The sequence below is a fragment of the Eublepharis macularius genome, chromosome 1 (genome assembly GCF_028583425.1).
Source record: "Eublepharis macularius isolate TG4126 chromosome 1, MPM_Emac_v1.0, whole genome shotgun sequence".
In the NCBI taxonomy this organism is placed as follows: Eukaryota; Metazoa; Chordata; class Lepidosauria; order Squamata; family Eublepharidae; genus Eublepharis; species Eublepharis macularius.
Window position 1 is genome coordinate 220,065,609 of NC_072790.1, and position 15,576 is coordinate 220,081,184.

General features: G+C 42.5%; 1 protein-coding gene across 2 annotated transcripts in view; it reads left to right on the top strand.

Annotated features, from left to right (window-relative positions):
• The window catches only part of KIF13B (kinesin family member 13B), a 156,941-nt gene that overhangs the window by 77,478 nt on the left and 63,887 nt on the right, over positions 1-15,576 (top strand). For both annotated transcript variants that reach the window (XM_054988278.1, XM_054988287.1), the window contains exons 13-21: positions 2,178-2,312; positions 4,090-4,220; positions 5,746-5,832; positions 8,012-8,196; positions 9,139-9,349; positions 10,174-10,336; positions 11,771-11,917; positions 13,488-13,637; positions 14,543-14,671. In XM_054988278.1, the coding sequence (XP_054844253.1) occupies positions 2,178-2,312; positions 4,090-4,220; positions 5,746-5,832; positions 8,012-8,196; positions 9,139-9,349; positions 10,174-10,336; positions 11,771-11,917; positions 13,488-13,637; positions 14,543-14,671 (1,338 nt within the window). The remainder of the gene's footprint in view (positions 1-2,177; positions 2,313-4,089; positions 4,221-5,745; positions 5,833-8,011; positions 8,197-9,138; positions 9,350-10,173; positions 10,337-11,770; positions 11,918-13,487; positions 13,638-14,542; positions 14,672-15,576) is intronic.

The window sequence follows — 15,576 nt, forward strand, 5'->3', positions numbered from 1 at the left end:
GTGCAGATGGGAGTCTGAGAGCTGATCCAGATGTTTTGAAAAGGTATGTGGTGCAGCCCTTGTGGGCTTGTACCTACTCTGCAAGCCAGTTGTCCATGGTATATTTAAAGGCTCCTTGTTGCTGATGTTTTAGTTTGTATGCAAAGTTAGCATACCAGGGAGAATTCTTTCTGACCCAGCCATCTCTCTAATGTGTTACATTAATGTGGGAATGCCTCTTCCCCAGAAGTACAGTCTTCATGGCGTTTACTGAATTTTGAACCTGTTCTGAGGGAATGTATTTGAGATCTGGCTATACATGGAAAAAAGTAACTTGTGTGTAAGGGGGAAAATGTCAAGGGGGATAAAACAGAGTCCCTAAGCTGTCGAAGTCTAAAAAGGTTTATTTTAATGTCGAGTGGAAATTATTGTGGCTCTTTTCCAATTTTTGCTTTATCTTAATTTAGGATAAGCTCAAACATACAAGAGTGATCATTTGAGTTTTAAAAAATATCTTATTTGCCTGGCTTTGTTTGGTATGTTGCTGTAATGACAGCTGGATGGTTTGGATAGCAACTGGATGGGAGTGGGTGGGAAGGAGGAGGGCAAAGTGGTTTGGTTCGTATGCATATTGATATGATCAGTTCTCAGATTTTACGTCCAGCTCAAAGCCATTGGAGGCTATAATGGAAGGTAGTTGGCATTGTGTGAAGCAGATGCAGGCAAACAACCACTACTTGTTTATGTCTCAAAATTATATCCAGCTTTAATTGTTACATCATGACCCTCGCTTTGCCCATCATACCTTTCTTGTGGATAAAGGAAGAATGCATTCTCCCTGGGACATAGATTTATGTATTAAAATATTTATATCCCACTTTGTCTTACTGCCAAGGTGGGTTGCAATTTCATACTAAAACCAGATACAATACAGTTAAAAGTCCCATTGATCCCTCTCCCCATTGATCTCTACCCTTAGACCCCATTAAAATCCTTAACAAATATAATGGCCTTACAGTGCCTCCTGTTTATTTTTTTAAAAACATGTATACCCTGCCTTTCCTCTTGGTTCTAAGGGTGGTGCCCCCCACCTCTTCAGAGAGCACAAAGCCATTGTTGAAGAAAGCTGGACTCTAGTAGATGCCAAGCAGGCAAACAATCAGGAGGTGGTGACCAGAGGGCCATAATTGGCGCATTGAGAGGAGATATTTCTTCAGATCTGTGGGTCCTAGGTCATGGGCAGGAGAAGAAATTGCTGAGAAAGAGTAGGCGGTACTACTCAACATAAGGCTCTCTCTACAGGTTGGGTTGTTTGCAAATACAGGACTGCATACTTGTGCATTTACATACACCCCTCCAGGCTAGACTGGTTGGTGATGTTTGGGGTGCTTTGCTTTTTCTCTATTTATTACTTGCCCCGTGGCTCACTTGCTAGAATGATCTGGAAAGATGTATGCTGTGTGCACCTTTGGTGAGATGCATTGGGATCAGTTTTGGACCAGTAAGTTATCCCAAAGAGCCGCTGCACGTATGCGTAGTCAAAGATAAAAAGGGAGAGGGAGAGAAAGGGATTCTGTGCCCCCCCCCCCAGCATATCCTTGCTTCCTTCTGTGAGCAGCAGCACATTTGTCATGCTCTCACCAGTTCACAAAGAGGGAATAGAGTGGTGCATGGCAATACCAGTTCAGCATTGTTCCAGTATGTGCTCAGCTGTGCTCTGGAAACTCAAAGCAAGACATCGTATAAAAACAAAGAAGTACAATGGAGTGTGACATGCTTCAGCTTGAGCCATGGTTAGGGCTATTAACATAGAATGAGCTGTTAAATAAAACACGTTGCCTTAAAGTGGTGAGAATGCTGATTTGTCGGTTGGTGATCACCAAATCGCTCAGACCGGCTGGCAATGTGCTCTGTGGTCATCTTTCCCCACACCTTTAGCGTTCTTTAGGCACTGTTCATAATGACCGTTATTGCTGCAGGCTTGGCTGGTAGGTTTCCCTATGATGTTGTGCATTTACTGTTGTGCAAATCGTAAAGAAAATACACTGGCCTGGAGTGGCATGTGACGATTGTGCAACAGATTGTGGAATAGACTGTTCCACCTCATAATGTAGATAGGTTACCTTTACATTGGGGAAAGTGTGCGTTGGCATGTGTCCCTTTTTGCTGCCTAATCGGAACTTTGTTTCTCTACATAGGAGCGGCAGAAGCAGCTTGAAAGCCTTGGCATCTCTCTCCAGTCCTCTGGGATCAAAGTTGGTGATAACAAGTGCTTTCTGGTTAACTTGAATGCTGACCCTGCTCTCAATGAACTCCTGGTCTACTATTTAAAGGTGAAATGCTAGAACATGGTGTGGGGTCATTTCAAAAGACTGGAGGTTCATGGAAATCCAATTTGGGAGTTTTTCTTTAGGGTCCATTGCCATTAAGAAGGCACAAATGCAACTTGGCTTGTAATTCTTTAGTCCCGTTAATGGACCCTGAAGATACGTAAGCCCAGTAACAGTACCCTGAAAAAAAATGATGTAGAAATACAAACTGCATCTTGAATAATCCACGCAATAGCCCTGAAAGGTAGGCCAGTGTAATTGTGAATGTGGTAGAGAGAGAACAGCTTGCTTAAGGTTAACCAGTGGGTACCTGTGTGAAAAGAAATTTAAAATGAAGCTCACACTTCATTCTCTTAAGTAGAATGTTACTTTGACCTTTGTCTAAGCATCCTTTCCAATATGGCTGCAGTCCTGTAAACCTGACACTGGTAATCGTTTGAAGTGGGTCTGCAAGCCAAAGTTAAAGGGGAATGTGGTTGGTTGGTAAGCCATGGCTTGCATCAGTACACCTATTAGGCTTAGCTATAGTTACTGTAGAAAAAAGGGGTGCAGCAGTTCAGAAAAAAAGAGAAAAGGGAGTGAACATTTACAAGATTGAATCTTGACTTGCAAATGTGAGTTTTCAAGGAATCATTATGTCTGTCCCTGACTTGCCTGTTGGTTAGACAAACACTTGCTGTCTCATTTCTGTTTGATATCCTTTCTAAGTATTTTGGAAACTGTCTTTAAGGGGAGCTGGACCCATGGAGGTGTTTTAAGTGCCGCCTCCTTAAAGAGAGGTGATATTCTTGACTTCTTGTAAGTCATTTCATATCCTAGTGCAGTATGTCATCCGGAAGAATGCAAGGATGGGGGAGTGAAGGAGGGAGAACCCTTAGTCATCACTACTTTGCTGTCAATTAAGGAACAAAAGAAAGCTTTCTTGAGAGGAGGCTAAAGAATTTTCCAGTCTGTGTAGGTGTCTGGTTTGCAACTCAAGTGCTTTGTCATGCTCACCATTTTTGAGGCTGAATCTTCTGCTTTTATATGAGCAGACTCCAGTGCAATAAGTACGTCAAACACTTGCTGGGTTTTCCGGGCTGCATTGACTAAGGATGAAGGGATGTTGTGAAGAGATATCCCAGGTTCCCTACAAGTGCACCAAGGCCCTTCTGCCCTTTCATACTCTTGGCTTCCCTATGTTGCAAGCTTGTCTCTCCTCTGACAAACTTAGTTCAAATTTTTACTATATAATAAAACCTTGCTTGGTTATCTTTATTGATAAGCAGAATAAGCGTGCATAAAGCCCTCTTGTGTAGCTGTTTCTTCTCAAGTTTCAACTGAGATGGTGGGTGTCACTTCCAAAATTTCACTTTGCACGAATATCCTACTTATCAGGGAGATGGTGAAGCTTTTCACATGGAACATAATTTTGACACACGGGATGCTTTCAACAAGTCGTGATTTTGGGGTCATGATTTTGAGATGGTATAGTTAGCGACTGAATTTTTTCAGTTCATATTCAACCTGTACAGCGCTGGTAATCTCGTTCTTTTTTGGCTGTAGGTTATCCTTTTAGAAAAGCTGTATTAAAGGATATATGTGCCTAGCATTGTGGTCAGTGCATGTAGAAGGTTCAGTCTCGAGTTAAAATTACAGCCAGGGTGAAAAAGTCCTCTATCTGAAACCTTGAAGAGATATATCAGTAGTTTTACTCAGTATTACGACAGCTTAATATCTATTGAAATAAATACACCGAGTTTCTACTGTGACCTAATGTACCTGTTTGAATCTTCCATAGGAGCACACATTAATCGGGTCAGATAATTCCCAGGATATTCAGCTATGTGGAATGGGAATTCTCCCTGAGCATTGTATAATAGATATCACTTCAGATGGACAAGTTATGCTGACACCTCAGAAGAACACTAGGTGACTGGATTTTTTTTTTTTTGGATAATCTATCATATTTTTATCACTTTTATTTTTAATCCCACTCTTCATCCAAAGAGATCAGAATGACATGCTTGGGTTCTCCCTGCCTACATTTTATCCTCATAACAATCCTGTGAGATAAATTAGTGTAATGAGAGAGGAGTAAAAATCGCCCAGCAACAGAGGGGCCAATGAGAGGAGTCAGCTGAGTGCTGGGAATCAGTTTCAAGTGGAGCTGAGGGTTATTTTACTTATTTAAAACATTTGTATGCCACCTTTCCACCCAAAACAGGGTCTTCAAGGCAGGAAAAATTAAGACACTAACAATTTAAAACAACATTTTAAAACAATTTAAATTTTAAATAACAGTCAAAATAATATTAAAACAATTCAATAAAGACAGCTGCACAAATGCACAGGGAGGGGGCCCAATAACAGTAATTGGGAATATGCTAGACAAAATAAACAGTGTGTTAGAAGGATAGTTGGAAAGAGTTAGCAGTAGGGGAGATGAAGAGGTGACAGATTTGGGGTGATGCCAGTGAATTTTTCAAAAACCACTATGCTGGAATCGTATATACTTGATATTGAGAATCCAGATACATTCCAGTGAAAAGTGATCGGGTAAGCCCTTTATGGAAGATTATTTAAATGGTAAAATTAACTGTGCTTCAGAATTCTAGAGAAAGTAATAAGCACTTTGGAGTCCCTTGTTGTGTTATGTCAAAAATGAATGGGTGGGCTAAGCTATTTGTATGTGTGTTTATTATGATTAAAGACATGCTGTACTTTAATACTTTTTGAAGTAAAAAGTATTAAAGATGACGTATCTAATATTTTGAACACATTTATTTTAAAAAGTTTTTCAGAAGATTACCTCTTCATCACAACGTGGTGGTAGTGGTGGGGATCATGGGCAAGGGGCACTCCACAGTCCCAAAGCCTCATTAGGCTTGAAGATAAATCCTGTCAGCTCTCCTTTCTTCCTTGTCAGCAGCTCAGCTGCTATACCCTTCAGTGTAATACCTTCACCAAGTTTTCCTTGAGTCTGGGATCCCCTTTTAAGCGGTCTATCCATGTACTCCAAGAACCCCCTGCCCTAAAAATTCGCTAATACTATGAACAGTCATGGGGTTCTCACCTGGCTTCTAGTAAACTTACCTGTGCCTCCTCCCTCACCCAAAAGAGGGGATCCAGAAAGATCTGGATTCTCTTAACTCTCCCACCAGTTTGGTGTAGTGGCTAAGAGCGGCAGGACTAATGAGAACCGAGTTTGATTCCCCATTCCTCCACTTGAAGCCAGCTGAGGTGACCTTGGGTCAGTCATAGCTCTCTCCGAGCTCTCTCAGCTGCACCCACCTCACAGGGTGATTGTCGTGAGGATAATAATAATACACTTCGTAAACTGCTTTGAGTGGGCGTTAAGTTGTCCTGAAGTGCCGTATATAAATAGAACGTTGTTGTTGTGAAAACAAACCTTAAATTGGAAATTACCCCATTTGCTTCTCTTCCTTCATCACAGGACATTTGTCAATGGTACGGCTGTCCCAGGCCCCACACAGCTTCACCATGGAGACAGAATTCTGTGGGGAAACAACCATTTCTTCAGGTAGGTGACTGGCTTGTTTGCCTGTTCTCTGTAGATACAAAGTGTTCTGATATGGAAATAGGGAAAGGGTGTGTGTGTGAGAGAGAGAACGTATTTTCTTTGCCCCATAACTAGAACTTGGGATCGCCTGGGGAAAGTGATTGGTAATGGATTCAGGAGAGATAAGAGTTTTTCTTTACACAATGCATAATTAAGTTATGGAATTCAGTGGCAGAATATACAGTGATGGCCATGGCCACTACCTTGTGTGTGGAGATTGCTGGCAAGTCATAGCTAGGGATGTGCGATTCGGATTTCAGATTTGGATAAAGTACCCGAATTGAACCCGATTCGCAATGATTCGGAAACCCTGAACCAAAGCTTCCTGAAGCAATTTGTATTGCTTCGGGAAGCTTCAGGTCAAGGGGTTTAAATGCCCTTTTCTGTGCCGCTGTGAAACAGCACGGAAAGGGGCATTTAAACCCGTGGATCAGCTGTTTGGCGGGGAGATCCCTGCCAAGCAGCTGATCCAGCCAGCAGGGGTTTAAATGCCCCTTTCCATGCCTGCTACAATGCAGCACAGAAACAGGCATTTAAACCCACAGATCAGCTGTTTAGCGGAGAGATCCCTGCCAAGCAGCTGATCTGGGCCTTCCCTGCTGCCCTGCTGGCCACTGCGGCAGCAGAGGAGGTGGTGCGGGCCCCAGAGGAGCTAGCTCTAGGCTTCCCCACTGCCCAGCTGGCCACTAAGGTGGCGGAGGAGGCGGCACGGGCCCCAAAGGAGCTGGCTCTAGGCTTCACAGTCACTCAGCTGTTCGGCTTCCTCTCTCCCTGCTTGCCAGGTAAGTAGCATGGGTGGGTTTGCCATGGGGGGGAGGTGGGGGGGTTGCTCCTCCTCACTTCAGTATGCTCCAAATCTTTACAGAGCATACCGAAGCAAGCTAAATACCAAAATCCCGAAGCAACTTGCCGCTTCGGGATTCTGGTAATTCTGGATATTTTCTCCGCTTCTGATAAACCCGAATGAGATTTCTTGCCCTCTTGCTTGTCCAAATTAGTCTTTGTCATTTTAAGCTTAAGGCTGAGAAGACTCCCTCCAGGTTTAAACAGAGCTTCACCTGTCATGAGGAACATCCATTCTTAAAAGCTGATTGTTCCAACCTCTGTTGTAGACCATTACAGTCCCAAAATGAAGGCTGATGCTTAATCAGGTTACTAGAAGATGGTATGCTGTAAAAGTTTCAAATTACGCTCCCCATGGCAAAGCAATAAATTAAAATGTATACTCCCCTGTACACTATAAACACCTTAGTGGTATGGCATTATACTGCCTAGGGATCAGCAGGAATCTGGTGGTTGCAGGGATACTACTGCAGATTGCAAGTGATTAAGTACAACCCCATAGAAAAAGAAATCTCTGCACAGAGAAAACCAGCATTCCGGGTTTGAGCCCAGGCTCCTCTCTGAAATGCTGGTTTCTGTATGTAAGACTTTTTTTCTTAAAGTTTGGGAGTATCTGTTGTGTGAGCCCTCATCTGCAGTTTGCATTGATACTACAGCTAAAGTACAGATTTATCTCCTCATGGAGGCTGACAACTCCTTGGGCCTCTAGAGTAACTAACATAATTGAAGTTTTTAGTAATTAGTTGTGTTCAGTGCAGCTAAGGTATGTTTGAGATTGACGACCCCAGTGGCATTCCTGTCCTCTAATTTCTACGAGGCACAATCAAGGAAGATGTTCTGGAGTGCTGCCCTCATGGAAACTGGGCAAAGCTGCATCTTAGTGGAGCAGCAGCTGTTGGGCGTGCAAGGGACCTTGGGTTCAGTCCCTGGCACTTCTGTCTTAAAGAAACGGTCTTGGATAATCGGTGTGAAGAGAGATGTTTTCCTGCCTGCCACTAGTCTTAGTAGATGATTCTGAGCCACATCAGTTGAAGGTTTGGCTTAGTATAAAGCAACTTTGTATGTTTCTATGATCTAGAATTGAGCAGGAACGCTATTTTTAATTGGGCATTCTTAGCAGAACATTCTCATGGATTGTTCCCCGTGAGTATATACCTCTCAGTTTCTCATCACGGGTGACATTCACAGGGAAGAGTTGACCACCCACCCTGCCTTATCAGCATTTCGTCTTAAATTGTCAGTTTATCAGAGGATTCCCCCCACCCCACCCCACCCCTATGCCCTTTTACTCTTTAAGGCTAAATCTGCCAAAAAAGAAAAAAAAGACAGAAGCCGAGGACGAAGACAATTTGATGAAAGGAAGCAACAGCTCTGAGCAGTTGGATTTAGATGGAGACAACTCCAGTGAAGTGTCCAGTGAGATCAACTTCAGCTACGAATACGCCCAGATGGAGGTGACCATGAAAGCACTTGGTGGCAACGGTAAGGGGCAGGGATGGTTTTGGATTTATTTTATTTGCTTTATCGTTCTCCCCAGTTGGAGACCCAAAGCAGCTTCCATTGTACTCCTCCATTTTATCCACACAACAACCCAGTGAAGTAGGTTGGGCTGAGAGTATGTGATTGCCTCAAGGTCACCCAGCAAGCTTCCATAGCAGAGCAGGAATGTGAACTGGGTCTCTCAGATGCTTGTCCGATACTCTGACTACTATACTGTACTGGCTTTTTGTATGTTCCTCAAGTGGCTGCAATGCAATACTGCATGTGTGTATGTTATGTTCCATTGGGTCACCTCTGACCTATGGTGACCCTATGAATGGAAGACCTCCCAAACGTCCTATCCTTAACAGACTTGCTCAGATCTTGCAAATTGGAGGATGTGGCTTCTTTTATTCAGTCAAGCCATTTCATTTTAGGTCTTCCTCTTATTGTCTGTAATTGCTCTCAAAAGTAACTCAGCTGGAATGTGGCTTGAAATGTCTAGGAAGTTTTCCTACCTTCTGCCTTTTGGGGAACTTTTTTCTATATCATCTCTCCTCTCGTGAAACCTTTGTAGGTCTGCCATTAAAACCTCGTACTGGATTCTTGGGATGTGGGAGGGATCAGTTTACATGAAGTCTAGGTCAGGTCTGTTGACCTTTTACTGCTACCTCTGAGTACACCCTGGAATTGGACCTAGTGCTCTCTTCTTTGTTAGAGTAGATGGGTAGTAATCTGCCTTGAATCTCAGTGAAAAAGCTGTACTATAAATAACGTAAATAAATATGGTTTCTGGGAACACCCAGAACACAGTTTGAAAACCACTGATGTATGTGATAATCGGTGATTGCTTTATCAAATGTCTTACCCCATAGCTTAAATCTGTCGTGATCTGTCTTTCTGCACTTTCACTTTTCCTCTCTATTTTCTTTTTTATCTGCCTAGATCCAATGCAGTCAATCTTGCAGAGCCTTGAGCAGCAGCATGAAGAAGAGAAGCGGTCTGCCCTGGAGCGACAAAGGGTTATGTACGAACATGAGTTGGAACAGCTCAGAAGGCGGTTGTCTCCAGAGAAACAGCACTTCCGAGCTATGGACAGGTTCTCCTTCCATTCTCCCAGTGCTCAGCAACGATTACGACAGTGGGCAGAAGATAGGTGGGTGAAGGAGATCCTCAGTTTGGTAGTGTTTCCCTCCCCTGTTCTTTTCCTTGATTGTGAGAATACCTGTAGGACCATGGAATGTTTCAATGGAAGTGGAGCCGATAGATATGATAGGATTTGAATTACACCCTGTTGCTGGACAAAGCAGTTCCAGGTATGCATGCCTACCTCCAGGAGGAAGAGATTCTTTTGCTTGGTATTAAAGAGCAGCTTACACCTGATCCTGAACGATGGGTTTGTCAGCCAAAGACAAGAGTTCTGGTGGGGGTCTCTTTGTTTTTGTTCATGAATAAGGGGTATTTTGTTCTGTTAAGTATCCTGGAGCTTCACATTCCCCATCAAAAGAACAGGCAGCTTCTCCACACTTATTGCTTCAGTTCATGGCAAGGAACACAACATATCAGTAGAGACCAAGCCATTTAACTGCACTCCAGTTTTTGTCCTGAAGTACCACTGTCAGCTGTTGGCAACCAGTCACTTGCATGGAAGAAAATGAAAGGGATGGGAATGGCATTAAACTTGCCCTTTACCAAAGCCTGATGTCCATCTCAAATCAGGAGGAGGTAACATCAGTCTCAACTCCACTGAGGGGTCAGCAGGAGGATCCCCCACCCAATTTCTCCATGTGGCTCTTAGAAGTTGCAATCTGATTGCACGCTGTTGCATAGCTAATGGACAAACCACACGGCAGCACTGATTTGCATCTGAGTTAATGCATCCTTAACAGTCTAGCAGCCCAAAAGTTACCTTTTGACATCCTTTTTTTGTTTAATTTGAAACCTTACTTATTTGCTTGCTTGTTTGTTTTTTTCCAAAAGAGAAGAGATGCTAAACCACAGCCTGAGAAAACTGAGGGAGCAGATTGTGAAGGCCAACTTGTATGTGAGAGAAGCCAGCTTCATTGCAGAAGAAATGGATAAAAGAACAGAGTACAAGGTTACTCTGCAGATCCCAGCCTCGAGCCTCAACGCAAACAGAAAGGTGAGGCACCCAGTACCTTTCCTCTCAATATTGGTGGCTGTTCATCAGGAGGAGATCCTATTTGTGCGCTGGATTTTATAGCAATCCAGGCAAACTTTTCCTGCCAATTTCAGAAGTGATACTTATTTACTTTAGAACAAAGATTCTCACTCAGTGGCTTGCGAGTCACCTGTGGCTCTTCTGAACACTGTTTCCCAGTGTGACACCTGACCCATGTTTCAGGAAAGAAGTGCCTGGCCTACTTCCCTGGAATATGGGGCAGGCGCCACATTGGTGCCTGGCAGGGTTTGTGGATGGCCGATGATTCATACCTTGAAGCATCCACCACTGGAGGAATGGGTAGGCCTCAAGCCTCCTTGAGGGGCAGGCCTCGTGCCCAGGACGGAAGTAAATGTGGTGCTTTGGGTTGATGGTAATTGTGAATGCTGCTCTACATGAGCCTCCCAGTGAGTACCAATGCTTTAGAAGATTTATACCCGCACATTTCAGGTTATTAAAAAAAATACTCAAGGCAGCGTGCATCATAATATTTCTGAATTAACAATAGAAAAACAAATACAATACAATTTAGCATGGTGCCCTTTATTTGGTTCTCAGTCTTGGGAGCTTTGGAACGAGATGCGTGTGGCACACGATGGCGGATCTTTCCATGTCAGTGCTTCAACCCTAGAACTAGAGCCTAAATAGAAGTGATCTAATGTTTAATTTTATTTGATAACTTTAACCAAAGAACACCTGTCTGTCATTTGGTGGAGGGTGAACTGTTTTGGCAAGTTTGGCTGACTTTTTAACCGGTGTGGTGTTTTTATCTTGTTTATGGACTCTGTGATTGTTTTTTATGGTGTTGGCCACCTTGACTCTAAGGAGACAGGTGGCTTGTTTGTTTATTTATCAGTATTTTAAATAAAAAATCCCAGTGGGTTTGAACATTTGGCCTTAACTCCTGAAGTCAACAGCAGGTTTGCTGCTTTATGAGCTTTTTAAGGTAGAACATTTCATGAACAATATTTTCTTGTAGTTCTGTCAGGAAAAGGTTTAGAGACAGTTTTGTCAGTATCTGACAAAGTGAGCTTTGACTCTCAAAAACTTAAACTCTGGGAAGTTTAGTTGGTCTTTAAGGTGCTGCTGGGCTTGAATTTTGTGTGTGTGGGTGTGTGTGATGTGAAAACTGAATATTCAAGAACAGGACCTGGAATATTTGCAAGGCAGCCCGACCTTTGAAGAGCCCCCCCCCTCTGGCACAACAGTGATCCAGAGCTGTGTCCACCATCTATTTTGGGCTCTGCCTTTGTTGTTATTGAAATTATGCTGTAAAGCAGCAGTATGTTGTGTAAAGAGGTAGGGGGGGGGGAAGAAAATCCCAGCATGCTCTCCCGGTGTCTTAACTTGACAGTCTTTATCTGATCTGCATCTCTTGTTGTTCTGCTTCTGCAGCGAGGTGCTGTTCTGAGTGAACCAGCCATTCAAGTGAGGAGAAAAGGTAAAGGGAAACAGATCTGGTCGCTGGAGAAGCTGGAGAACCGACTGGTAGACATGCGGGACCTCTATCAAGAATGGAAGGACTGTGAGGAGGACAACATGGTATGTAGAGAGGAGACAGACGAGTAATTGCTCTCTTAATTAGTAGAGGGGAAAATAAGCATTTGCGTCTTGTAAAGAAGCTTTTTTTTCATCTCTTTTTCAAGACTCAGGAGAGCATAAGGTCTTTATATAACAAGTTTTGTTTTGTTTTGTTCTTTAAAACATTCCTAATAATTACAAGCACGGCTCTGGAATGAGATTCTGTCTAGTCATAGACAGACACCTCATAGATCTGAATCCAAAAAGCTTTACACATATATGTTCCCTGAAATCAACAGACTTTCCAGCAATAACGGAAAGAGTTAGCTGGTGAAGTAGTTTTAATGATATCATTCACCAAATCAGTAGCGCTGTTTCCCAGCTCTAGTATTAGATGTTCAGTTGGACTGAGGAAAAACAAGGCTTTCTCTACAGCTGTTGGGATATATGTAGAATCCTTGGAATTCTTAGCACTATGAAAGCACTTTATAAAAGGCTAAGTATTATCCTGAGAAGACTCACTAGAAAAGACAACAATACTAGGAAAAATTGAAGGCCGTGGGAAAAGAGGAAGACCCAAGATGAGATCAATTGACTCAATAAAGGAAGCCATGCCCTTCAGTTTGCAAGACCTGAACAAGGCTGTCAGTGATAGGACATTTTTGAAATTATTACTGTCATTGAAATCAGTGGGCTTAGACTGGAGAACCTCTTTTTAGGATTGCACTGCCCATTACTTAAAAAAGATAAAATACCCAGTAAAAGCAAGTTATAAGTAAACAACTTCTTAGAAACTTAAAATAATTAATAAATGAATATACTAAAAACATGTTGATGATACAAAAATACTTTCTTTTCTTTTTTCTGTATATGAAAACTTGTTAAATCTGGTTGGTCTTCAGTTAAATCTTGTATTTTAAATCTTAGTAGAGTATAGCTCTGCTTAGGGATTACGCTGTGAATCTCTCTGTTGCCTCTGCTTCTATCTCAAATGTGACTTTTCTCAATATAAAAGAAAGTGGGGAGGGATGATTGGTGGAAATAAACAGGGAGTAGAGAATATGTAGAGAATGCAGTTCATTTTGTATGACTGAAGAAGGTTGGTGGGAGTGCGTTACGGTTAGGAATTTGCTTTTGCTATGTGTGGTATGTTTGTGTTAAACTCTCTCTAGAAAGGATGGCCACAGAGCAGCTTTTAAAGCACAGGGCCATCAAAAATGAGGGTTAGTGGGGATGTCTGGTACCTGAGATTACACTCGTCAAACATCCCCACAGCCTCCAGGAGAACCATTCACCCAGGGCAGCACACAGCTAGGTGTCATGACCTGATCAAAGCAGAATGTTAAAGAGTCCATTAGCACCTTTAAGACTAACTTTATTGTAGCATAAGCCTTTGAGAATCACAGTTCTCTTAGTCAGATGCATCTGATGAAGAGAAATGTGGTTCTCAAAAGCTTATGCTACAATAAACTTGATTCATCTTAAAGGTGCTACTGGACTCTTTACTATTTTGCGACTGCAGACTAACACGGCTAACTCCTCTGGATCTATGAAGCAGAATGTTGTCACATATCTTTTTATTGGATTCCAGGTCATGAGGTCTTACTTCAGGCGAGCAGATCCTTTTTATGATGAGCAAGAGAATCACAGCCTTATTGGGGTGGCCAATGTTTTCCTCAACTCCCTCTCTCATGATGTGAAGCTGCAGTATGCTGTCCCAATCATCAACCAGAAAGGAGAGGTTTGTTTAAGTAGCCAGTTGCGTGATTACCACATAAAATTACCCAATGAGACATGTTTTTATTACAGTTCCGGGATCAATTTTCCATTGATTTTTCATCTTTAACATAACTGGCAGTAATCGGTTACATTCAGGTGTATCCTAATCTTGCATTCCACTTTTATAACTATTGTTACCAAATGGTTTGTAATGTGTTGTGAATGGATAACTGTCAGTTGTAGGGTTGGCCACTGTTTACGTAAGCATCTTTAAAATTGTTAATGGATATTGAGCTTGCATTTGTGATTATTGTCACGTAGATTCCCATCTGGAAGGCAAATTGGGTTGGATAGTCTGTAGAGCCTGACTTCTCCACCTCCCAGATGCTCTCTCAAATGTTGTGCCAGGAGAATGGGAGAACAGCAGGAACTCCCAAGAGGATATCCTCAGATGGAAGAATTTGGGGGTTCTGTATGAAGGAGCATTCAGTACCAGGAATGCCTTGTGTAGTCCTAATTGGTGCTGCCCAGTTGTAGATAAGGAGTAACTAGGTTTATGGTTCCATGCGAAGTGGGAAGGGTGCAGGGCTGAGCATTTGGAGCATGTGCTCCTAGCAGCTGTACAGACACTTCATAATAATGAAGCCAGACATCAAAGGCTGTCCCCTTGTGAGTTCCTTCTCAAAGACCTGGAAGTTCTTCTTTCTGCCCCTTGGCTGAGTACCACGTCTTCCTTTACAGGGGAGCCTGTAAAGTTTCCCCTTTACAGGGGAAACTTTACAGGGGAAAGTCTTCCCCTTTACAGGGGAGCCTGTAAAGTTTTCCTCCAAACAAACTTGATGTACACTAAATCAAGCTGCAGACATGGATTCTTTTAAAAGTATGCATCTCATTGATTCCTAATCGCTTCTGTATTTCCCTCCTTAGGTGGCAGGTAGACTGCATGTTGAAGTGGTGCGTGTGAGCGGTGAGATCGGGGAGCGAATCGCAGGAGGTGACGACAGCTTGGAGGCCTCCACTGAAAATGATTTGCAGGAGCAGAAGGTGGTATGCATGGTGAGTTCATGGATTTCGGCAGCCTCTCCCTATCTGTCCTTCACTTGATCTCACAGAGTCCACTTTAGGTTGCATTTTGAGTTTGAAGAAGAATAGCAGACCTGACTGTAGCATGTAACTTGAACCCATGAGAGAGAAGGGCCACTTGCAGGATGTACAGTGGCTGAACATCCAAATCAGGCTCCGTATCAAGAGAGAAGAGCCTCATTAATCATCAATAATTATAATATTTGAAGTTTTAGAGTAAAGGCATCTTTAGAGAAATTTGTCCTGACCACTGTAACACTTAGAATGCATTCATTTATCATGGTAAAATCATGGTTTCTCCACCAAATATAAATAATAAATCCCAGTTTGTGTGTGGTTAGGTTTATCTGCATCTTGCCTCTTTTCCATCTCCCCCATTAAAGAAAACATTTCTTGCCTCATCTAATTGCTGTGTCTATGCCCAAATGAACACAAAGGGCAATACTACTCAACAAACTGCAGATTTCAAAAAATGCAGATGTTATAGTAAACCACAGTTAATACAATCCCGGTCAACAAGCTAGTTTTTACAAACTCTAGTGTGAAATCCCAGTTTGATGACTGTCAGAAAACTCTAAATGAGGTTTGATCAAACCATATTTCATTAACCTTGTTCAATTGCGATGACTAAATGTTGCCTTAGCCTAATAGTTTCTGTCCTCATTTTGATAATAAAATCCTTGACTGTTTAAAAAGTATGAGATTTCTAACCTCCGTGAAACAAAAGCCCCCCTCCTTTTAAGGAAGATCACTTTCAGATCAACAGTACTGTCAACAGTATTCAATTCCTCTTGAGCAATAACTGTGCATCAAAAATGCAAGGGAAAAATGAGATCTGTAAGGGTTTTCCCTCCACTTCTGAAACAAGGTTCAGCAGT